The sequence below is a fragment of the Sciurus carolinensis genome, chromosome 1, assembly GCF_902686445.1.
Source record: "Sciurus carolinensis chromosome 1, mSciCar1.2, whole genome shotgun sequence".
Taxonomy (NCBI): Eukaryota; Metazoa; Chordata; class Mammalia; order Rodentia; family Sciuridae; genus Sciurus; species Sciurus carolinensis.
Window position 1 is genome coordinate 188,752,768 of NC_062213.1, and position 24,543 is coordinate 188,777,310.

Genomic DNA, 24,543 nt, shown 5'->3' on the forward strand with positions numbered 1-24,543 from the left:
TCCATTTTACTGAGGATCCCGCACATGCAAAAACCGGGACTTGCTTACACGTCTAGAGACTGGGGTTAAAAATAAAAAATATTGCCACCAAGCATTTGCAGGATGAAATGACTCAAAGCACCAGAGTTTAATGATTACAGGACAGGCTCAGGTTTGGGGTGAGAGTGCTCTGTTCAAGTTAAGGCTCTGCACTTAATCAGCTACAGCTCGGACAAATTTTTCACAGGTTTCCTTGAAATGATTAAAGGGCATATCGGAAGTAAGAGACTAAACAATTCCGGACAGTAGGCGCTCAATTGTTATTAAAAGTTATCAAATACAAATTCACAGGCATAACTGGTTTCTCCTGTCCCCGGGTTCTCGTGCTGCCAACTCCCTCGTTGGGGGTCAAACAGAATACTATGGGGTATTGCAGTCCCAGGTGATATCCCCATTCTGATATCACGACAAAAGCACCAACCAAAAATGGCGACTTCAAAATCATCCGAGGGCGTCAGTTACCGGTCACGCTAGCGAAAGGTAAGAGTCGGAAAGAAACTGCTAGGGCAGGAGTCGAAACGCCGAGGTAGAAAACGCAGAGTCGCCCACGCCAGCAATCAACCACAAGAAGGAGAAAGCACAAGCCGAAGAGCGGTGCTTACAGCCCAGTACAGCAACCACGTGTCGGAGGGCCATCTGCGTCTGCGCAAGCCAGGCGCGCGCCCGCCAGCCGGAAGAGACGCGCGTTTCCGGGTTGGAGGCGGGGAGCGGTGCCGGAAGTACTCGGGGAGGGCCGCGCAGTCGGACCGGCTGCTGAGAGGAAAGCTTCACTGGGGCAGTCTCCGCATATCATGGGGAGATAGACGCTGCTGCCTGTGAGTCTTGGGCCCTGGCAGTTGAGGAAGAAGAGCGGGAGGAGGGAGTCAGGACCCAGACCCACAGTGGGTCAGCGTTTGAAGAACCAGGTTGTGGAGAAGACTGGGATGTGAGGAATCAGGCTCTTGGGATGGGACTTGTGGGGATCGGGCTCGGAGAAGACGCGGCTGTGGGGACCCGGGCTCCGAAGGAGACTTAGGGACCCCGGACGAATGTGAGTTCTCCGGCACCTGAGGGAACGCGGTCTGAGAGGGACAGGAGTTTGAGGTCCCGTACTTTTAGGAGGAGAGGGTCGGAACGAAACCGGGCGTGAAGACACGGGCTCTAGAGAGGTGAAAGTGGAGCAGTGAGGACTTGGGCTCCTAAGAGGCAGAAGCGGGACGGCGAAGACCCAGGCTCCTAAGGCTTCAGAAACAGAGCAACGAAGACTTAGGTTCCTGAAGGGCAGAAGCAGGCAGAGAAGACTTGAGTTTGGGAGAGAACAGAAGACTGGGGCTTCTATGGGGACGGGATCGGGCTTAGAGACTCCCGAGTTCCTGAGGAAACGGGCTGTGAGGACACGGCTCCTAAAACACGGAAAATGTAAGGGGCCGGGACTGAGCTCAGCCTCCAAGGGAAAGGGAGAGGATTTGGAAAAGATAGAGCGATCGGTTTTTTTTTCCCCCCCGCGGCGTAGTCTCTGTGCCCAGAGTGATAAAAGATGCATTCAGGGGAAGACGACTCCTTCGCGCTGCCTACTCGGTTTTTGGCAGGCAGGTTTTTCGTGTGTCAGATACTTAAACTTAGGAAGTTCACATGCAAGAATCTTCGTTTTTCTACTCATTCTTGCGAATTGGATGTGAAGTTGGAAGCAGTTTGAACTCATATATATACTTGAGAAGTGCTTTAAATCCCATTCCAATCAACCCCAACTGAGCACAGATCCCCAAATCTCAAATTTCAGAGATAGAAGGGCCCGAAAAGATCATCTATTTAAAAATCCTGTTTTACATGTAAGGAGAAGAAGGTCCAAAAGGGGTTTAGGATCACAGTGAGACAATGAGTAGTTAGATACAGTACCTTGCTGTGCAGCATATAAGATGGGTGATTAATATTCCTTGAATAAATGTTTCTGGAATCTTTACCTTCAAACTTAAGAAGGAAATTATTTTAGAGTCTAATACTTTGATTCTCCTTACTGTATTAAAATAGATAATAGTGAATGTCACTAACCAGTAGGGAAACCTTTAAGTGAAGCCAAATATTATTTTTTTAAATACACTAGAAAGTCGCAAATAGCAGGTGTGGTGGTGCACACCTGTAATCCTAAATACTCTAGAGGCTGAGGCAAGAGCATTGCAAGTTCAGGCCAGCCTCTGCAACTTAGTCTCAAAGTAAAAAGGACTGGAGATGTAGCTCAGTGGTAGAGTACCCCTGGATTCAATTTAAAAAAAAAAAAGTTGTACATAAGTTGTGTCCTGTATTTTGGGCACAAGTATTACTATGAATGTTTTTAGATGGAGAGACTTGGACCAGACGCTTCTTCAATAATATCTTTTATTGAAAGCTACTGAGGTTAACTAGGCACAGTTTAAGCACTCCCCCCCCCTTTCTGTAGTACTGGGGTCCAACCCAGGGCTTCACACATGTTAAACAAGCACTCTACCACTGAACCAAACCCCTAATCCTATTTATTTATTTAGACACAGTCTTGCTAAATTAACCAGACTGTTCTTGAATTTGTGATCTTTCTGCCTCAGTCTCCTGAGTAGCTGGGATTATAGGCATTCACCACCAGACCTGGTTTAAGTACTTTCAACTATTAATAATTATAACAGCCCAGGAGTTAGGTATTTTAGGTCCATTGTACAGATAAAGAAATAGGTTCAGAGAGGTTAAGTACTTTGAAATCACATAATACTGTGTGACCTAGCCCAGTTATGTGTGCCTTCAAAACTTTTTTCTACTTTTCTAATTGGATTCCCTCTCCATGTCTGTCTGTCCATCAGCAAAATATAAGTAATAGTTATACAAAGCATGTAATTGAATGAAAGCACTCCCTCCTTTTTAAGATTTCTCTTAATGTCAAAGACTGTAACTTGTTAGTGTATTTAGTATGGTATTTGAGGAGAACTAAATTCCTGTGTTTTCACAGAGCATGGGTATTCAAGATAGAAAAAAAGCAATATTCGTAGTGTTTCCTTACAGTGGAGTCCAGCAGAGTTAGGTATATTTAAATTTAAATTTAGGAGGCCAAAACCAAATGCAGTGGTGCATGCTTGTAATCCCAGATGCTCAGGAGACTGAGACAGGAGGATCACAAGTTCAAAGCTAGCCTCAGCAACCTAGCAAGACCTTGTCTCAAAATAAAAAATAAAAAGGACTGGGGATGTGGCTCAGTGGTTAAGTATCCCTGGGTTCAATCTCCAGTACAAAAAGAAAAAAAAAAAAAAAAAAAAAATTTAGGAGACCAAGCAAGGGCAACTTGGTTCTGCCTGGGACATTTAGCAAGACCTTTCTCAAAATAAAATTTTAAAAGGGACAAGCATATACTTCAGTGGTAAAGCACTTACCTAGCATGGCAATCCTCAGAACCACAAAAGAAAATAAAAATTGGATTAACTCATCAATTATTTGTTAGCATTAACTGTATGGTTGGGGCAATTGGGCTAATTAGTTGGAAACTGATTTTTTTCAGTGAATTGCCCCTGTACTATTTGCAAGTACCTATATACAAGTATTTAGAATTTATACACAGCAAATTATGAGAGAAAGCATGCCAATGTCACATTTTCATTGATGGTTTAGTGATAATTTATTCCTGAGTTAGCATCTTCATCTACATTTGCAAAATATACTCAGTTTCACTCATTTGTAGCTGTAGTATTGGGGTGTTTATCTCCCTCCCAACACCCTTGGTACTGGGAATTGAAGCCAGGAGTGCTTTACCATGGAGCTATATCCCTAATCTTCTTAATTTTTTATTTTGAGACAAGGTCTTGCAGTAACCAAAATACCAGTACCATAAATAAGTAAATATATTTTTAAAAAAATCTGCCTGGTCTGGCTCCTAATTGTAGGTACAAAAAGCCTAGTCAAAGATGGTGCCTACTTCTTTTTTGCTTTTTGCAGTACTGGCGATTGAATTTGGGGCTTCACCCATCTCTGAGCTAGATGTCCCAGCTGTCCCCCCTCCTTTTTTTAAAATTTTGAGATGGGGTCTTGCTAAATTGCCCAGGCTGGCCTTGAAGTTGTGGATCCTCCTGTCTTATCCTCCCAGGTAGTTGGGATTACAGGAGTGTACCACCACCTGGTTGGCACTTGTCCCTCATGACTTGGCTTTTCCACAATACCTCTCCCAGCTTCCTACTGATCACTTGTTGCTGCTATTTTTCAATCTACTGTTCCATTTCTTTGTTTTTATTTTTTTGCTCTATTGCGGATTTAACCCAGGACCTCATGTATGCTGGACAAACAAGCTACCACTGAGCTACATCCCCAGCCCTTTTAAATTTTATTTTGAAACAGGGTCTCACCAAAGTTGGCCTTGAACTTTTGATTCTCCTGGTGTACATATGCCACTGTACCCAATTTTTAAAATTTATTTATTTAGTCAGTTATTTATTTACCTATTTTGGCAGTGCTGAAGATTGAACCCAGAACCTTGCACATGCTAGGCAAGCATGGTGCCAACTGAACTACATCCCCAGCCCCTTATTTATTTTTTGAGATGAGGATCTTATAATGGCACCCAGGATGACCTTGAACTCTTGGGCTTAAGGGATCCTCTTGCCTTAGCCTGCCATGTAGCTGTGATTAGCTGGGCAGGTGGGGCATTGGGTGGTGCATTCTCATAATCCTAGTGACTTGGGAAGCTGAGGCAGGAGATCACAGGCTTGAGACCAGTCTAGGCAAAAGACTGTCTCAAAATTAAAAATAATTAACTTGGGGGAAGGATCCCAAATTCAAGGTCAACTTCAGCAATTTAGTGAGGCCCTGAGGGCTGCCGGGGATGTAGCTCAGTGGTAAAGGGCCACCGGGTTCAATCCCCAGTATTGAAAAAAAAAAAAATTGACTCAAAAAGATTAGGTAACTGTTCAAGAACATGTAGGTAAGCAGCAGCATTTGTACTTGACCTCAGACATTCTCACCAGAGTCCATATCCTTTCCCACTGCATTGTATTGCCTTTCTCATAAGTTAAAAATCTCCCACAGGGGATCAGAGTAGCCAAAACAAGCATCAGCTTCAGACAGGAAAAAATTCCTTGTTTATTTTGCTGTCAAGTCTCAGACTACAAATAATTGATTCTTTTTTGGTTGATTTAGGCTGGGAAATATGAGCTGGTTTAGATACAACTGGGAGCCAAGGAGAGAAATAGCCAGGTAGAAAATCCAGTCATGTACCACAGTCATAAGGCTTTCATGCTATAGGCTGATAGTTCCCTGGACTCCAGAATTTGTTTAAGTAATAAATTCCTACTGGGCATGGTATCGTACACCTGTAATCCCAGTGGCTCAGGAGACTGAAGCAGGAGAATCTCCAGTTGAAAACCAGCCTCAGCAATTTAGTGAGGCCCAAAGCAACTTAGACCCTTTCACTTTAAAAAAAAAAAAAAGAAAAGGTAGGTCTGGGGATGTGGCTTAGGGTTAAGAGCCCCTGGGTTCAATCCCTGGTACCATAAATAAATAAACAAACAAACAAATAAATAAATCCTAAACATTTCAGAGGTAAACAGGTTCCAAAAACAATATAGTCTTCTATCTTCTATTTTCCTTTTTTTTTTTTTTTTTTTTTGTACTGGATATTGAACCTAGGGTCACTTTACCTCTGAGCTATATCCCCAGCAGCCCTCAGGGCCTCACTGAATTGCTGGTGTTGGCCTTTAATTTGGGATGCTCCTGCCTTAGCCTTCCAAGTCACTGGGATTACAGGCATGCACTCCCCACACCTGGCACCCCAGCCCTGAATATTTTCATTTGTAGCTCACTGAGGCATGGACTTTCTGGAGTTATGTGTGAATCTCATGGCACATAGTAGGTACCAGAAGGGGTTAGTTATTATAATTATTCTCTCAAACATCCCACAGTTAATGCTTCTGTTTTTACCTATTCTGGGAGGAAATACTGGGGATTGAACCCAAAGGTGCTTAACCACTGAGCCACACACTCAGCCCTTTTTATTTTTTATTTTGAGACAGGGTCTTGCTAAGTTATTTAGGGCATCACTGAATTACTAAAGCTGACCTCAAATTGCAGTCCTTGTGCTTCAACCTCCTGAGTTGCTGGGTTTACAGGTGTGTACCCTCCACACCTGGCTAACTATGTTTTTGGCATCCTGAGGAAGCAAGAGTTAGAAATTTGAGTAGCTGAAGGCAACTGTAGTATGTTAAATAATGGAATTCAAGTTATCTACAGTCTCTTCATTCCATTGTGCTTCATCAGTGTCATCCACAATTGGGGTTGAACATACTGATCAGATTGTGATGTTTGATTTTTAAAATTTATTTTCAAATTTACATACAAATAAAATTCTTGGCATACAGTCACAACTTGGAATAAGACATACACATTATCATATAAGTACCATTAACATTCAAGATTCAGAACATTTCTACCTGTCCCCAAGTTTAACCATGTTCCCCATTTGTAGTCAAACCTTATCCCACACCAGATCCCTTGGCAACCACTGCTCTGTTCTCCATCCCTATAACTGCCTTTTCCAGAGTATCATATAAATTTATCATATGGCCTTTTCAGTCTTGCCTTTTTCACTTAGCATAATACATTAGAGATTCATCCATTTATTGCATATATCAATAGTCCTTTCTATTTCTGAGTAGTATTCCATTTTATTGGATGTACTGTAGTAGTTTGTTTACCCATTCACCAGTTGAAGGATACCTGGATTATTTCTACTTTTTGGCAATTGTGAAAAAGATCACTGTAAACTTCCCATACAAATTTTTGTGTGAATGTAAGTTTTCATATCTCTAGGGTAAACACCTAGAAGTAGGATTGCTATATGATATATTTTTAACTTCAAAAGAAGCTGCCAAACTGTTTTCCCAGAAGAGTGCAACATTTTACATTCATACCAGTAATGTATGAGGGTTTCAGTTGCTTTATATCCTCTCCAGCACTTTGTGTAATTTTAGCTATTCTTAAAGGCATATCCCATTGTTTTAATTTGCCTTTTTACTAATGGCTGATGATATTGAGCATCTTTTCATAGGTTTATTTGTCATCTGTTTATCTTTGGTAAAGGATCTATTCAGACCTTTTGCCTATTTTGTTGTTTGTTTTTTGTTTTGTTTTTTTTTTTATATGAAGCAAGGGTATCAAACCTAGAGCCTCAAACATGTTAAGCAAGGGCTGGGGTTGTGGCTCAATGGTAGAGTGCTTGCCTAGCATGTGTGAGGCCCTGGGTTTGATCCTTACCACCACATAAAAATAAATAATATAAAGATATTGTGGCCATCTACAACAACAACAACAACAAAACATGTTAAGCAAGCACTCTACTGCTTAGCCAGATCCAAGCCCCTTTTTACTTATTTATTTTTGGCACTGGAGATTGAATACAGGGGTGCTTAGCCACTAAGATACATCTTCAACCCTTTTATTTATTCGTTTTATTTCGAGATGGTCTTACTGAGTTGCTTCAGGCTTCACTGTTGTGGATGCTGACTTTGAACTTGCAATTCTCCTGCCTCAGCCTCCTGAGGTACTGAGTCGCTGAAATTTATAGGCATGTACCACCCACCTGCTCCCAGCCCCCCCCCCTTTTTGGGGGGGTACCAGGTATTGAAGTCAGGGACACTCAACCATGAGCACATCCCCAGCCCTATTTTGTATTTTATTTAAAGACAGGGTCTCACTGAGTTGCTTAGTGCCTCCCTTTTTGCTGAAGCTGACTTTGAACTCACAATCCTCCTACCTCAGCCTTCCCAGCCGCTGGGATTACAGGTGTGCGCCATGGTGCCCGGTTTTAACTATATCAGTTTTTTTTTTTTTTTTTGTGGTGCTGGGGATTGAACCCAGGGCCTTGTGACTATATCACTTTTGATAGATATTTCTTATATGTACAGTATAGTATTCATATACAAGTTCAATGTAATATAAATTATTAAAAATGAATCTGTGGGATCTGGGGTTGTGGCTTAGTGGTAGAGCGCTTCTCTAGCACAGGTGAGGCATTGGGTTCGATCCCCTCAGCACCACATAAAAAGATAAACAAGTAAAATAAAGGCATTGTGTCCATCTACAACTAAAAAGAAAATTCTTTAAATGGACCTGCGGAGTCAAGACAGTATAGGGCTGGGCATATAACTCAGTGGTAGATGTGTGTTTAGCATTTTCTTTCTTCGTTTCTTTTTTTGGCAACAGAGATTGAACCCAGGGGCACTTAACCACTGAACCATATCCTCAACCCTAGTTAATTTATTTTGAGACAGGGTCTTACTAAGTTGCTGCTGAGGCTGGCTTTGAACTTCTGATCCTCCTGCCTTAGCCTCCCAAGCCTGTGGGATTATAGGTGTGTACCACCACGCCTGACTTGCTTAGCATTTTGAAGGCTCTGGGTTCCATTCTTAGAACAAAAAAATAACTGGTATATACTTTTCCAATTCTCTTAGATTTTGCCTTGTAGCCCTTTATAGAGACCTCTATATTTAACCAGTGCATAGTTAGTTACTTTTTTTTAGGGTAAACCAGAAGAACATGCTTTCTCATATTAGAAAGTTAGTATGTTGGAGAGGAATTCAGCAATAGGGACAAGAGTGGAATAGAATCATTCAGGTTACTAAGATTTCCCAGATTCTGAAAGCTGTTAACATGGTTCCTGCAGGTTCAAATCACACAATTTTGCCTTTTTTTTTTTTTTTTTTTTTGATACTGGGGATTGAACCAAAGGTGCTTTACCATTGAGCTCCATCTCCATACCTTTATTTTTTATTTTGAGACAGGATCTTGCTAAGTTGTTCAGGCTGACCTCAAACTTGCAATCCTCTTGCTTCAGCCTCCCAGGTTGCAAGAATTACATGCATGTGTCACTGTGCCCATATTAATTTTTCAGTTTCTTTCTTTTTTCTTTTAATGGTGCTAGAGATTGAACCCAATAGCTAAGCATGTGCTCTGCCACTGAGCTACAGTCCCAGCCAGCCCCATCATTTATTCAGTTATATATGTATGTGCATAAATATACACACACATACATATCTATAGATAGATAGATATTCCTCTTCCCCCGTGAGACAGTCTTGTTGTGTTGTCTAGGCTGGTCTTGAACTCCAGACTCAAGTGATTCTTCCACCTCAGCCTCAAGTGCTGGGACTACAGGTGTGTCCCACCATACCTGGCACCATCATTAATTTTTGTTTTTATTTTGGGGATTAAACTCAGGGGGACTCTACCACTACTACATCCTTAGCCCTTTTATTTATTATTTGTTTGTTTATTTATTTAATGGCACTCAAGATTAAACTTAGGGGCCTCCCACATGCTAGGCAAGCATGCTACCAACTGAGATATATCCCTGCCTCTGTTTCATTTTATTCAGTATTGGGGATTGAACCCAGGGGTGCTTTACTACTAAGCTACCTCTCCAGCCCTTTTTCAATTTTTCTTTTTTGAGAGAGGGTCTCTCTAAGTTGCTCAGACTGGCCTTGAACTTGCAGTCTTTCTGCCACAACCTCCTGAGTCACTGAGATTATAGACTTGTACCCTCATTCATTTAAAAATATTCATTATTAATTAATTTTTAAAGTTGTTTTCAAGGGAGAGGGGGATTTTTTTCTTGCCACATAGTAGGGACAAAGAGATAGTTTCCCTGGATCCTGATTGGTGAAGATGTGCCAGGTCATGCTACAGTAATGCTTCTGTGGCAAGGGTGGTGCTTGATGCTAGTTGTTCATTTACAGGTAGCTTTTGAAAATGGCTGCCTCTCATTTCACCGGGCTCACAGCTGTTGCTGATGTAATTAAAGATCTAGACACTCAGATAGCTGTAAGTAAGCTCCTTGAGGCCACTATGGGCAGAACTTGGTGAATGTGCTTCTGATCCTGATGACACCAAAGCTGATGTTCACAGAGTCAACATCATGGCTCTAAGATTTAGGAATCTCGACTGCTTCAGGCTAAGATTTCTGCATGTATTTAAACATTGCTAACACTCAGAGAAAATTTGCTTTTTATGATAAAGAAGAATTTACTTTTAAAAGTTTCTAAAAATTACATTTATTGGACATAGTCCTGAATAGGCTCAAGCATGTTTTGAAATGCCAAAATGAACTAATCAGTTTTCTTGAACTTTGTGACCAAGTTTTAAGTATGTGATTGTGACATGACTTATTTGAATTTAACATTATTTGATACTTAAAAAATAATGCATGTATTCTTTATCAAGTATTTTATTTGTACAAAGTTTTCAAATGTCTTGCTTATTCTAATGTATTTTTATACATAAGATTCCTCATTTCATTTCCTTTCTTCCTTATTTCAATTTTGTGGACTATTTCATTTAGCTTTTGGAGAAGAGATGGTTTCTAAATATCAGGTGAGAGCAATAAACATTCTTCATTTTCTCCATTTTAATGTGTAGGTATCAAATGGTCACCATCCCAGATATACTGAAGGGCCCTCAAAAGTCTGACAGATCTCACAAAATTTTACTTTCAAAACTTATTCTTTATTATAGTTGTATCTAGAGCTAATTCTCATGTTTTTCTTCTCCAGTTGATTGGCCTTGGTCCTTACAGCCCCAAAAAGAAACAGGATCTTGATAAGCTCTATGAGCTGAAATCCAAAGCTCGGCAGATTATGAACCAGTTTGGCCCCTCAGCACTAATCAACCTCTCCAATTTCTCATCTATAAAACCGGAACCAGCCAGTACCCCTCCACAAGGCTCCATGGCCAATAGCACTACAGTGGTAAAAATTCCAGGCACTCCTGGGACAGGAGGTCGTCTTAGCCCTGAAAACAATCAGGTATTATCCTCTTACTTTTTTCTCTCTCGTCACCTCTTTTTATTATTTGATCAAGAAATTCTTTGAGAAATGGCCATCTCAGGAGCTACCTCTTCTCAGTTGAGAAAGAAGGTCTGTTCCCACCCCTGGAATTCTAACATTCTTTATCTTGTTCAAGATTTATCTGTTTTACTCTCTCTTGTGTATGGTTGTATGTATGCATATATACATGCATATACTAACACGACACATTGCATATGACAGGTGCTTTATATGTGTTAGCTATATAACACATAAAAAAATAAATGGGTTCTGGGGCTGGGGAGATAGCTCAATTGGTAGAGCGTTAGCCTCGCAAGCACAAAACCCTGGGTTCAATCCCCAGCACCACTAAAATAAATGAATGAATGAATAAATAAATAAATAAATAAATGGGTTCTTTACTTCTAAAGTAAAAATACTTTTGTTTCCAGTGTTCCTTTTAGTTCATCTAGCTGCTGCAATTATTAATTTCTGCAGTGATCCCAAAATCTGTTTCCCTTTCTAGCTGTGATCCTGATTCTACTATTTAAAGCTACAAGAAATAAGTATAATGCCTTGACTTGGATCTTGTAGTCTGAGTAGAATGGATGAGGAGACATTTCAAGGGAGTGGGTGGAAGGACTAGTAAAGGTAAATGGGGGAGACTTGGGCAGATAATAGGGAGACAAACATGTTTTTTTGGTGCTGGAGATTGAATCCCAGGTGCTTTACCACTGCACTCATCCCCAGTCCTTTTAATTTTTCATTTTAAGACAAGGTCTCTCTTAAGTTGCTGAGGGCCTTGCTTAGTTGCTGAGACTGGCCTTGAACTTGGTAAACTCCTGCATCAACCTCCTGAGTTGCTGGGATTACAGACATGCACCACCATGCCTGGCACAACAAATATGTTTTTTAAGTATATGGTCTGTTGAAAAAGAGCAAGAGATAAAACTAAAGTAGGACTACAGCAGAACAATCTTTTCAGATATTTAATAGATAATAGATATTTAAAGGGAGTAATGTTAACATAATAAAAGTAGCATATCTTTGGAAGGATTAACTTGGCAGTAACGGAATAAGGGGTGGGAAAGAGGGATAAACTGGAAAGAATACCAATTCTAAGACTTGCAATAAATCAAGAAGTGATAAAGACTTGAATTAGGTAATAATGGTAAAATGGAGAAGAATGAATAAATCTGAGACATTATTAAAAAATATGTATTGTTGCTGTTGTTATTATTTTTTTTTCCTTTTTTTTTTGGGTGCTGAGGATCGAACCCAGGGCCTTGTGCTGTTGTTATTATTATTATTATTATTATTATTATTATTATTATTTTATTTATTTATTTTTTTTGCAGTGCTGGAGATAAACCCAGGGTCTCACACATGCTAGTCTTACCCTCTGCCACTGAGATACATTCCCCAGCTTCCCCCTTGATCACTTTTTAATGGTGTTTATATGTAACTGAACACTATGAAAAGGGATTGTAGCTATACATCCTTATATGTTATTTAATTATACAGAGATGAACACAAGGTCCCTCCTCTCAGAGTTTTTAACCTATTAAGTCAGAGTACAGGCAAATTTATAAATATGCATAATGGTAGAAGAGTGCACAGAATATAGAAAAGACCAAATGAGGACATGGTTGCACTTCCTTGGGTGGTCTAGGAAAGACATCAGAAAAGAGTGCCATTGAACTGGTGCTGAGGCTCATACTCAGAGGCTGAGGCAGGAGGATGGCAAGTTTAAGGCCAGCATTGGTAACTTGATGAGACCCTGCCTCAAAATAAAAGATTAAAAAGAGCTGGATGTGTAGCTCAGTAGTAAAGCACTTCTGGGTTTGATCCCCAGTACCAAAAAGAAGAAAGAGTGCCATGAGCTGAGCATACAGAAAAAAGGGAGGAATAGCATGTCTATCGGTAATGGGTATAAAGGATACACTTTGTGGTGGTCACAGAACTGCACATTGCTTAATGTAGAGGGAGATGAGGCATAATTGAAAAAAGAGGTTAAGATTAAATAAACTGCATGACAGTTGGATGCTGACCTCTTTTCCAAACTACTCTTTTTGTTTTTCCCTGGACTATTTCTGTCTTAGAAGCGTAGTTTGGTAGCAGTGCCACCAGTAGGCCACACTGAACTCATTGGAAATGAAACTAAACCCAATAAATTGATAGCCTTTCTTCAGTATGGGATTATGAGTTCTTTTGCTTCCTTAATACTCACTGAAGAATCTCTTCACAATTAACTTTAGGTATTGACCAAGAAGAAACTACAAGACTTAGTAAGAGAAGTGGATCCAAATGAGCAGTTGGATGAAGATGTAGAGGAGGTAAGGTCGGTTTGGGTTCTCCGGAGACTATGCCCCTGAGGGCTGATATGGCATAGTGGTTAAGAGAAGAGATTTTAGAGTCAGATGAATCTGAATTTGAATCTTGGCTCTGCCTCTTACCAGCCCATGCAGCCATGGACAAGATGCTTAAGCTTTTTGAGACTCAGCCCTGCCGGGAGTGGTAGCACATGCCTATAATTCCAGTGACTCTGCTGAGGCAGAAGAATCACAAGTTCAAGGTCAGCCTCAGAAACTTAGCAAAACTCTGTCTCAAAATAAAAATGAAAAGGAATGCGAATGTAGCTCAGTGGTAAACTACCTCTGAGTTCAATTCCTAGTATTAAAAAAAAAAAAAAAAAAAATTGAGACTCAGGGGCTCCTCTTATGTCCGTAGGGTATGACATTATTTACCTACAGGTTTATTGTGAAGATCTCATAGAATAACGTACGCATCAGCTAGGATAGGCCAACGTAGTCCCATATGCCTGAAATCCCAGCAATTCCAGAGGCTGAGGCAGGAAGAGTGCAAGTTCAAAGCCAACCTTAGCAATTTAGTGAGGCCTTGTCTCAAAATAAAAGGTAGAAAGGGCTGGGGATATGACTCAGTGGTTAAGCACCCCTGGGTTCAATCCATGAAACAACAGAAAAAAAAAATCCACTAGGAGCGTACTTTTTTATTTTTATTTTTATTTTTATATTTGTACTGGGGATCCAACCCAGGGGCTCTTAATCCCTGAGCCACATCCCCAGCTTTTTTATATTTTATTTAGAGACAGGGTCTCACCAAGTTGCTTAGGGCCTCGCTAAGTTGCTGAGGCTGACTTTGAACTTGTGATCCTCCTGCCTCAGCCTCCCGAGCCTCTGGGATTACAGGTGTACACCACTGTACCCGGCTCAGCTTGAAGAATTCTTCAACACTTTTTATACCTTGTAGTTGCTACCATGTCACAAAAGGCAGACTCACCCTGCCTGGTGGTGCATGCCTATAAGCGCAGCAACTCAGGAGACTGAGGAAAGAGAATCACAAGTTCAAGCCCAGCATCAGCAATTTAGTGAGGCTCCATCCCAAAATTAAAAAAAAAAAAAAGGTTGGGGTGACTGGGGATATAGCTCAGTGGGTTATCCTCAGTACAGAAAAAAAAAAAGGCATAGACTGCTGCAAATATTAGGCATTCACTTTCAATAATTTTAGCTGTTTCTATACTCTTCCTGTTATTTCCGAGTAATATACTTAAACAAATACACTTTGATTTATTAATATCTTTCTCTTTTTCTTTTTTTTCGGTACCAAGGATTAAAGATTGAATCCAGGGGTGCCTGACCACTGAGCGACATCCCCAGCCCTTTTTATTTTTTATTTTGGGACAGGGTCTTGCTCACTTGCTAAGACTGTCCTTAAACTTGCAGTCCTCGTGCCTCAGCTTCCTATGAATCTGGGATTACAGGCATGTGCCACCCCACCCAGCTTGAAAATATCTGCATTCTAACCTTACATTTTAGTATGTCTGGGGTTAGGATTTTATTTTGGAGATCATTTTTTTATTTTAGCTGTGAAGAAAATGCTCCATTGTCTTTTAAAATTTCATATTAAGAAGTCTTATGCTATTTTGATCTCATGTATTTTAGGAATTTATTTTTCTCCTGTTCTTTTTTTGGGGGGGGGGGTGATGCTGGGGATCCAACCCAGGGCCTTATACATGCTAGGCAAACACTCTACCACAGAACTCTACGTCCAACCTTTATTATGTGCCGCCTTTTTTTTTTTTTATCTTATTATTTATTTTTTTAATTGAAATTTTTTTATTTTTACAGAATGCATTTTGATTCATTGTACACAAATGGGGTACAACTTCTCATTTCTATGGGTGTACATAATGTAGATTCACACCATTTATGTAATCATTCATATGCATAGGCTAATACTGTCTGTCTCAGTCTACTGTCTTTCCTTCCCCCACCCTCTCGCGCTCCATTTTCCTCTACACCATCCAAATTTCCTTCATTCTTCTCTCCCCCTATCCACCATCCCCCCTCATTATGTATCATCATCCACTTATCAGAGAAAACATTCAGCCTTTGGTTTTTGGGCTTGGCCTATTTCACTTAGCATGGTATTTTCCAACTTCATGCATTTACCAGCAAATGCCATTTTTTGTGCCTTCTTTCATGTGCTGTGCACTATGCTGGGTTCTTGGAGGCTTTTTCTCCTTCTTTTTTCTTTTTTTTTTTTGGGGGGATTGAACCCATAGGCACATTAGCACTGAGCTATATACCCAGCCTTTTTTTTTTTTAAGTTGTTGATGGACCTTTATTTAATTTATTTATATGTGGTGCTGAGAATCAAACCCATTGCCTCATACATGCTAGGCAAGCGCTCCACCACTGAGCCACAACCCAGCCTCCCAGCCTTTTTTATTTATTATTTTGAGACAGAATTTTGCTTATTTGCTATGACTGGCCTTGAACTTGTGATCCTTCTGCCTCAGCCTCCTGAATCGCTGGGATTACAGGTGTGCACCATCATGCTTAGCTTTCTTGGAGGCTTCTTTTATTTCTATTTTATTATTGTGCCTTGATTCTGGAATTATTCTACAAGTTAATTTCCTTTCTTTTTTTTTGTGTGTTTGTGTATGTTTGTGAATATTTAATAGGTAAAGGAAGTACAGATTACAAAGTGATAAAATTCCATTGTTGTTTTTTTTAAGCAGAGGGAAAATATTTACCTAACTTCTGTGGGGGGTGGCAGGTAACAGCTTTATTTTTTGTCTGTTTGTTTGCTTGTTTGTTTGGTGGTGCTGGGAACAGAACCCAGGGCCTCCTGATTGTTAAACAAGAGCTCTACTACTGAGCTACATCCAGTCCTTTTAACAGCTTTATTGAGATATAATTCACATATTGTGAAATGTACTCACTTGAAGTGTGCAATTTAATGGTTTTTAGTATATTCGCAGAGGTTTGCAACTGTCACTGTAATCAATTTTAGAACATTTTCATCACCCTAAGGAAGAACCCATACACATTAACACTTACTCCCCATTTTCTCCCATCCTACTTAGCCATAAGCAACCACTGATCTTTCTACCTCCATGAATTTGCTTATTCTAAAGACTGCAAATACATGGAAACATGATATTTGGTCTTTTGTGACTGGCTTTTTTCACTCATGGTAATGTTTTCAGAGTTCATCCATGTGGTGGCACACATGTCAGTATTTCAATCCCTATTATTCCACACATATTGGTACATCCACATTATTATAACTGAACAATATTTCATTGTTTGTCTGTATCACATTAACAAAAGATCAGCCTCAGCAACTTAGTGAGGCCCTAAGGAACTTAGTGACACGCTGTCTCAAAATAAAAAGTAAAAAATAGGAGGCTGGGGCTGTGGCTTAGTGGTATAGTGCTTGCCTTGCACATGTGAGGCACTGGGTTTGATCCTCAGCACCACATAAAAATAAATAAAGATATTGTGTCCATCTATAACTAAAAAAAAATTAAGTAAATAAATAAAAATAAAAAGAGCTGGGGAGGTAGCTCAGTGGTAAAGTGTCCCTAGGTTTAATTCCCAGTACCGAAAAAGAAAAAACTACATGAAATAAATGAAAAATTTATGTCTATCAATGACTATATCACACTTTGTTAATGTGATATAGACATATAATGAAATATTATTGTATAAATATTATTCTTCAATTAATGATCATTTGGGTTGTCTACTTTTTGGCTGTTATGAATAATGCTACTGTATACGTTCTTTTTTAATTTTTTTTTTAGTTGTAGATAGACACAATACCTTTATTTTTATTTATTTTCTTTAATGCAGTACTAAGGATCTAACCCAGGGCTTCCCACATGCTAGGCAAGCTCTCTACCATTGAGCCACAACCCAGCTCCTGTGTATATTCTTGTACAAGTTTTTCCCCCCCTTTTAAAAACACAAATGTACAGGTTTTTTTGTAGACACATTTTCATTTTTCTTGGGTGTATACCTAGCAGTAGAATAACTGGGTCATGTGGTAACTCTGTGTTTAACCTTCAAGAAACTGCCACTGTTTTCCAAGTGGGGCATCATTCTACATTCCCATCACCAGGGTGTGAAGATTCCAGTTTCTTATACTACTGTTGGTAATTTCTTCTCTTATTTTTGCTATTTTCTTCTGAAATGGAAAGTGGTTGGATTGATCCTCTTTGGGCTTTTCTTTTTTAAATCTTTTTTTCCAGTCCTTTACAGTTGTAGTTCTATTTGTTAAGATTTTTCTTAGATTATGTTCTAGACCTTTTAAATCCTTTAACCTCACCAAGTTGCTGAGGCTGACCTTGAATTTGCAATCCTCCTGTCTCAGCCTCCTGAGTCATGTGGCTTCACTTAGGTTTTTGTTGTTGTAGTTTTTTTTTTTTTTTTTTTTGGTACCAGGAATTGAACCCAGGGGCACTTAACCACTAAAACACCTCCCCAGACCTTTTTAATGTTTTATTTAGAGACTGCGTCTCACTGAATTGCTTAGGGTCTTATTAAGTTGCTTCACATAGATTTTTATTTTAATTTTTTTTTTAGTTGTTGATGGGCCTTCATTTTTATTTATTTGTTTATATGCAATGGTGAGAATTGAACCCAGTGCCTTACATGTGCAAGGCAAGTGCTCTATCACTGAGCTACAGACCCCGCCCCCTCACATAGATTTTTATCTTCAGAATTCTGATCTTGCTTCTCACATAGTCCAGGAATCAATAATGAAGTAAAAAGATCTTAGGATTTGAACTCAGAACCATAGTCATCCTGTTTCCACTGCTCTCTAGTTACATGGCCATAATCAAATTAATTCTCCTTTTAACATTTTCTCCTATCTTCATTTTATCTTCACTTTGATTTGGGTAATGTTTCAATTGTCCTTCTCATTCCCCATCCACACCTTAGCCCAAATACTGATTCTAGGCCTACTAATAGAAAGTCTATCAAAATATGTAATTCAGACTAGACACATTGGCTCATGCTTGTAATCCCAGCAACTTGGGAGGCTGAGGTAGGAGGATCACAAGTTCAAGGCCACACTCAGCAGTGAGACCCTGTCTCAAAATAGAAAAGGACTAGGGATGTAGCTTAGTGGTAAAGTGTCCTGAATTCAACCCCTAGTGTCAAAGGAAAAAAAGAAATATATATAAAAATTCAGGCAGAAAGGCAGAAAACAGTTGTCCCAGCAACAGGAGCCTATCCTGCAACTTTCACAGTTATTCTCACTTACTTTGCCTTCTCCAGATGCTGCTGCAGATTGCTGATGATTTTATTGAGAGTGTGGTGACAGCAGCCTGCCAGCTTGCTCGGCATCGCAAGTCCAGCACTCTGGAGGTGAAAGATGTCCAGCTGCATCTAGGTATGTAGCTTGTTTCTCCCTGAAGTATCCACATGACTATACCTTTAGGACTGTCAGGGAAAGTGTAGTCAGAGGAACCCTGGTGCCAGGATCAGACTTTTGGGCCCCGGGACTTATGTATTCATTTAATAGCAACACTAAATAGAAGAAAGAAATCTATCCATAGTAGAGGGGAATAAAGCGTAGACATTGAATTCAAAACCAGATTTTGGGGGCTGGGGAGATAGCTCAGTTGGTAGAGTGCTTGCCTTGTAAGCACAAGGCCCTGAGTTCGATCCCCAGCACCCAAAAAAAAAAAAAAAAAAAAAAACAAAACCAGATTTTGCTACTTCTAGCTAAATCATCTTATCCTTCCTACTTCATTTCTCTTAGATAAGCTTATTTTCTTTTTTGTAAAATAGGGATCATAATAACCTCCTTAGGGTTATTGTGAAATTATAGATTATGTTTGTGAAGTAACTGGTATAGGACCTGGCACAAAATAAGTGCTTAGCAATTATAGTTACTATTACATTTCTACCATTCAAATAAAACTCTTCCTAAGACTAGTATTAGCAACTTAGTTAGATCCTCAGCAACTTACCAAGTCCCTATCTCAAAATAAAAATGAAAAAAGGACTAAGGATGTAGCTTAGAAAGAAAGTGTCCAGGTTCAATCCCTAGTACCAAAAAAAAAAAAAAAAAAAGGGATAGAATATTCTTGCCTGTAAGGGTATAACTTAGTGGTAGAATACTTGGAAAGCATGTGCAAGGCCCTAGCTTTGCTACCCAGCACCCCCAAAAAACAAAGTGTTCCTCAGTGTTCCCTTGCAATTTTTAGTCTATTTGTTCATTTTTTTTCCAAGAAAATTATAATTGCAATGTACATAAAATTTTGTATTCTGCTTTCCCACTTCATAGACACTAAATTTGAGCTTGGATTTTTCTGGGAGATACTCACCTAATGCTGATAACCATAATCATTTGGAAATGAATGAGCCCCCTTCTGCATTGGTTACAATATAACCAAAAGAAAGAAAACAGTCTATAAGGCAGGTCAAGTGAATGAGGCAGAAGATATTAAGGAATTCAGTGTATCAGCACATGACTGATGATTGAAAGACTTCCACTTTTGTTTCAAGAAACTATTGCTTGACCGGGTGCACATGCCTATAATCTTGGGAGTCTGAGTCAGGAGGATCACAAGTTCAAAGCCAGCCTCATCAACTTAGCAAGGCCCTAAGCAACTCAGTGAGACCCTGTCTCAAAATAAAAAGGGCTGGGGATGTAGCTCATTGGTAGAGTGTCCCTGAGGTTTAGTCCCCAGGACCACAACAACAACAACAACAACAACAAAGCCCTTGAAGGAGCCAGATGTGATTTCCCATTTATATTCTATAGACTAGCCCTATAGGGTTAGTGTTAGGATAGTTGATGCCCAGATTCATCCTCCCTGACACTTGGAGGGGGGAATACTGCACCCCTGATTCTGCCTCCTGGTACCCTTAATTCTGTTGCTGCTTCTTTGCAGAACGCCAGTGGAACATGTGGATCCCAGGATTTGGCTCTGAAGAAATACGACCCTACAAAAAAGCTTGCACCACAGAAGCTCATAAACAGGTGAGGAGCCGGGCAAGGTGGCCGCCTACCTTCCAGGGGTCTCACTTCCCCCACACAGCAGATTTCACTCTCTGAACCAAAGGTCAGAGAGGGCAAGAGGCAGCAGCAGTCAGATATCTCCTTAGTGCTGCTCTATTTCCATATGGGGTCTCAGTTTTTTCTCTCGACTCTGTTGGGCTTAACTTCAAGCTTTTCTTTTCTTCTTGGTACTGGGGAGTGAACCCAGAACCACTCTAATCCCCAGCCCTTTCTTATTTTGAGACAGGATCTCACTAAGTTGCAGAGACTGGATTTGAATTTGTACTTCTCCTGCCTTAGTCTTCCAAGTATTAGCTGGGGTTATAGGCATGTACCACTGTGCCTGGTTCAGATTCTAGGCTCTTCTAATATGGATGGGGCTCACCCCCTCAAAACCTCCTTAATGAGATCTTGCTTCATTGCTGATTTGAACATGCCCTTGAATAGAAAATGGTCAGAGAAAACAGAAATATACTATATTCATGCTGAGGTGGAGTGTTCAGGCTGCTGTGCCAAGCATTCTGGCCCATGTCCCCAGCTTAACCTTTGTTCTTTGTCCCTCTTAACAAGGAACCTAGATGTCAGTGTGAGAATTGGTCATTGGTCAGTTCGATAGCAGCATTGACCTCCCCTTTGAAAGGCTGTTATCCTTTCTGCCTTAATTTAACTGGCTACTCTGATTTGAAAAGTGAGGTATTTTCAAGCTTGACAGGTACTGGGCAGTCCTAGGTGAATATCCCTTGCTTTTTTTTGTCCTTGGGGTTTCTGGAGTAAGTTGTTTACAGAGATCAAGGAGGAAGCCCTCTCAGGGAGCCACTAATAACCTGAATCAAAGGTCCTTACTATTCTTCAAAAGGGAGTTTCTCTGGACTGTCCCTCTGGCTCTGGATCCCTGTTTAGTTAACAAATGTCATAATAATGGGGTAATCTCATGGGCTAGGGTTGTGGCTCAGTGGTAGAGAGCTTGCCTAGCATGTGTGAGGCACTGGGTTCAATTCTCAGCACCACATATAAATAAATGAATAAAATAAAGGTCTATTGACATCTAAAAATATATTTTAAAAATATATATAATAATGGGGTTATCTCTTGGTCAAAAAGAGTGAGCAAAAGCAAGTTAGTAGTTTGGCCAGTGGCTGATAATAGTAAAAATAGAAACCCATGATCTGAATGGGTCCACAATGGGTTGTAGTAGAAGTTGTTAGTCTTCAGTTGCCCTTCATGGCACATCATCAGGTATGAAAGTTTGACTCCCTTTTTGTGGCAACAGGTTTGAAATTTGAGGCCCTTTTCCCTATTTTCTCTATCAGTAGAGAAAGAAGAGATTGGGGTAGGGAAATCCTAGAAAACATGTTTTGCTGGCCTATCCCTTGTGTCCTCAAAAGGCAAAAGCTGTCCCTTCTACTTTTAACCTTTTTGCCATCCTGATAGCCCAGAGCAGTTTGGGTCTTTTAGTGGGTGAAATGGACCTGCTGGCCTGTCTAAACTTTTGTCAGACATTGCTTTCTGGTTAAAAGAAGGCTGCTGAGGGCTGGGGAGACAGCTCAGTTGGTAGAGTGCTCGCCTCGCAAGCACTAAGGCCCTGAGTTCTAATCCCCAGCACCACAAAAAAAAAAAAAAAAAAAAAAAGAAGGCTTCTCTGTGATTGCAGGTCCCCAAGGGCTCCAGCCTATACTGTAGACCATGCTGCCTATTAACTGCATACAGATTTTCCAGAAAGCTCCTGATACTAACCTGTGTAACTGCTTACTTCTCTCTCTTTTATTCTTTCAGAGAATGGCATTGATCCGGAAAACAACCAAGAAATAACACATGGAAAGGTCAGGGAATGGACAACAATGTATTTGGAGATACTTGAGCTGAGATTTCAGCCATCTCATCCTTGGAATTTTTTTTTTAAATGCTTTACAGAGAAGCATATATTTTTTATTAACAGTGCAGCAATATCTATAATGACTGAGAGGATCTGCCAAAAGAATAAAGCCTCCTACCCTTACTTCCGATCCCTTTTCCCTGCCATCTCAAAGAGGAGCAGTGTATCTTCCAGAGAAGATTTTATTTGTGGTTTATTATATAAGTGATTGAATATGGGACAAAGCATTATGGTCTTGTTGGGTGAGACAGTATTAGCAGGATTTGTAGAGAGTTTTGTTTCCTCCTCCCTTCCCCCTTTCCCTGTACTTTGTAATGTCAGTGTTTATATGAATATGAATTTGATTTGCTTTTCCAGAATAAAGAAGTTATTAATCGAAAGCCACAAGGTGTGTGGCTTACAAGCCTTTGAAATGCCAGAGGAAGTCAGGGGGAAGAGCAGGACTGGACCAGGCTCTCGACAGCAGGGGGCAGCACTGGTGTCAGTTTCTGCACTGGAGAAACACTCAGGGATTTTCCATTGTTTTACTCCAAGGGAGGGTGGACACCATCAGTAGGAGTTTGAATTCACTTTCTCTTCCATCAGGCGTGGTGAATTCTAACAAGCCACACAATAAATAGGCATCCTGGTTTTGGCGATGTGAATGTGCTTAAGAGCCCTCTTTGACCTGTTCTGGAACTTCTAGAGATTTATGTTCACCCTTGCCATGAGAAAGGATGAGAGTAGCCTTGTGAAAATCCTGTCTGTCCTTAGTTACTGGTATCCAATCCTGGGATTTTCACCATATTGCAGAGGAAACGAGGCCCCTTCCAGACCCTCAGGGTCCTCTAATGGCATCATCCTGTCCTGTGCCCAGCATTGCCCTTGTGGATTGTGAGAGTTCTGTGGGCTTCAGGGAGAGTGGCCATTCTGCCCAGGGGCCACCACCTTGCCCTGTTTTGGTCCTCTGCCTCCTAAGACTCAGCCTAAGATGGGGCCCTACTCGTTACTCCTCCACACTCTTGAGTTTGACCCCAGAACTCCTCTCTTCACAGCTCCTAGATCTTTTGGGTGAGCAATTCAAAGTTCCTGCTGATGTTTCTGTTGCTCTTGGCTGAGGACAAGGGGGTAGCCCACTTTCCATTCTCCTCCAGCATTACCTGACTCTCAGCCACCAGTCACTCGAGGCCAGCCACCAGAATAATGTTAAAGGGTTTTAACTTTCTCTAGAACCTCCTGATGCTACGGCGACACTCTCAAAGGATGGTCCGTTGGTGATGTCAAACAGCAAGAGGCCTCCAGCCAAAGTTCTGATAGTAGGAGCAGTTCACTGACCTCAGCAGCCAAGAAGAAATCCAGCTTTAGTTTTTTAACTCCTATGTTGAGGACAGAAGGGGACAAGGGTATTGGGGAAGTTTAATTAGAAAGAGATGAGGTAGTCAAAAGACCTCATTTCTTGATCAGCTGTGTGACAGGTAAGTGGCTTCCTCTATCTCAACATTGTCCTGTCTGCAGAGTAAGGAGTTTTTTCATTTGTTCAGCAAGCCTTTTTTCCCTGTATTTTTATTGGTGCATTGTAATTATACATAATAGTGAATTCATTGTTATATATCTGTACATGCACACAATATAACAATATAATTTGGTCAATATCATTCCCCAATATTTTCCCTTACCCTCCCTGCCTCACTTCCCCTGGCCACTTTCTCAGCAACTGTTTATAAGCTCTGCTCAGGCTGGACCTAGACAAGAGGCTACAATGTTGAATAAAACAGACATGGTGAACAGTCCTGCCATTGGAAACAGACAAAAGCCGCAAAGGAGAGGATCACAGGGGTGGGGGAGGGGATAAGCCATTGGAGAGAAAGGCTATTTGAGCTGAGATTTGAGGGATCTAGGTGAAAGGACTGGAATCTCTTCCAGGAAAATATACAAGCCCTGAGGCAGTATAGTGAGGCAGTATAGTGAGGTAGTTCGGGGCCCAGTCGTGCAGTGCCTTGTAGGCCCCAGCAGAGTGATCTTTAGCCCAGTGTAACAGAAGCCACTGAAGCATTTTAAGCAGAAGCATGGTGTGTACAAAGGCCCAGAGTTCTAAAGAAATCCATGTATTAGGAGCAGGCAGTATAGTATGAGCAAGGCCCTGGGTTCAATCCAGCACCAAAACCCCAAAAACCAGTGCATCATTGCTGGTGTTGCATGCCTCAGTGTCTCGGGAGGCCAAGGCAGGAGGACCACAAGTTCAAAGCCAGCCTCAGCAATTTAGTAAGGTTCTAAGAAACTTAGTGAGACTCTGTCTCAAAATAAAAAGTAAAAAGGGCTGGGGATGTGGCTCAATGGTTAAGCACCTCTGGGTTCAATTCCCCAGTACCAAAAAAAAAAAAGTCAGTGCATCAAGTGGCTAAAGCTCAAATTGCAAGATTCAGAAAAAGTAGCTAAAGATGAGCAGAAAGGAGCCTGGGGGTAGATAGCCCTCAGGACTGGTAGTGTCACTTTGTCATTAGAGAAGATGGCCATCTCAAGAGAGGGATGCCTTTGGGAGTAAAGCAA

The 24,543-nt window shown here is 40.7% G+C and overlaps 1 protein-coding gene across 5 annotated transcripts; it reads left to right on the forward strand.

The window, feature by feature from the left end:
* The first annotated feature begins 740 nt into the window (after window positions 1-740).
* Taf12 (TATA-box binding protein associated factor 12) lies at window positions 741-22,657 on the forward strand. 5 transcript variants are annotated; one of them, XM_047547848.1, is made up of 8 exons: window positions 797-854; window positions 9,753-9,837; window positions 10,355-10,386; window positions 10,566-10,817; window positions 13,076-13,153; window positions 18,413-18,527; window positions 20,038-20,126; window positions 21,918-22,657. In XM_047547848.1, the coding sequence occupies exons 3-8, from the start codon at window positions 10,369-10,371 to the stop codon at window positions 21,951-21,953; spliced, it is 588 nt and encodes a 195-aa protein (XP_047403804.1). In that variant the 5' UTR covers window positions 797-854; window positions 9,753-9,837; window positions 10,355-10,368; the 3' UTR covers window positions 21,954-22,657. The 5 variants fall into 5 exon arrangements, with proteins under 5 accessions (XP_047403805.1, XP_047403803.1, XP_047403804.1 ...); XM_047547847.1 differs by lacking the exon at window positions 10,355-10,386 and having other exon boundaries at window positions 754-854; XM_047547849.1 differs by lacking the exons at window positions 9,753-9,837; window positions 10,355-10,386 and having other exon boundaries at window positions 741-854.
* The last annotated feature ends 1,886 nt before the right edge of the window (window positions 22,658-24,543 follow it).

What these genes read in the sequence shown, in the direction of transcription:
- Taf12 (XM_047547847.1), top strand. Translation starts at nt 9,766, where the DNA reads ATGGCTGCCTCTCATTTCACCGGGCTCACAGCTGTTGCTGATGTAATT. An exon ending in TGGATGAAGATGTAGAGGAG is followed by an intron (nt 13,154 to 18,412) that starts GTAAGGTCGGTT and finishes TGCCTTCTCCAG; the next exon opens with ATGCTGCTGCAGATTGCTGA. An exon ending in AGATGTCCAGCTGCATCTAG is followed by an intron (nt 18,528 to 20,037) that starts GTATGTAGCTTG and finishes GCTTCTTTGCAG; the next exon opens with AACGCCAGTGGAACATGTGG.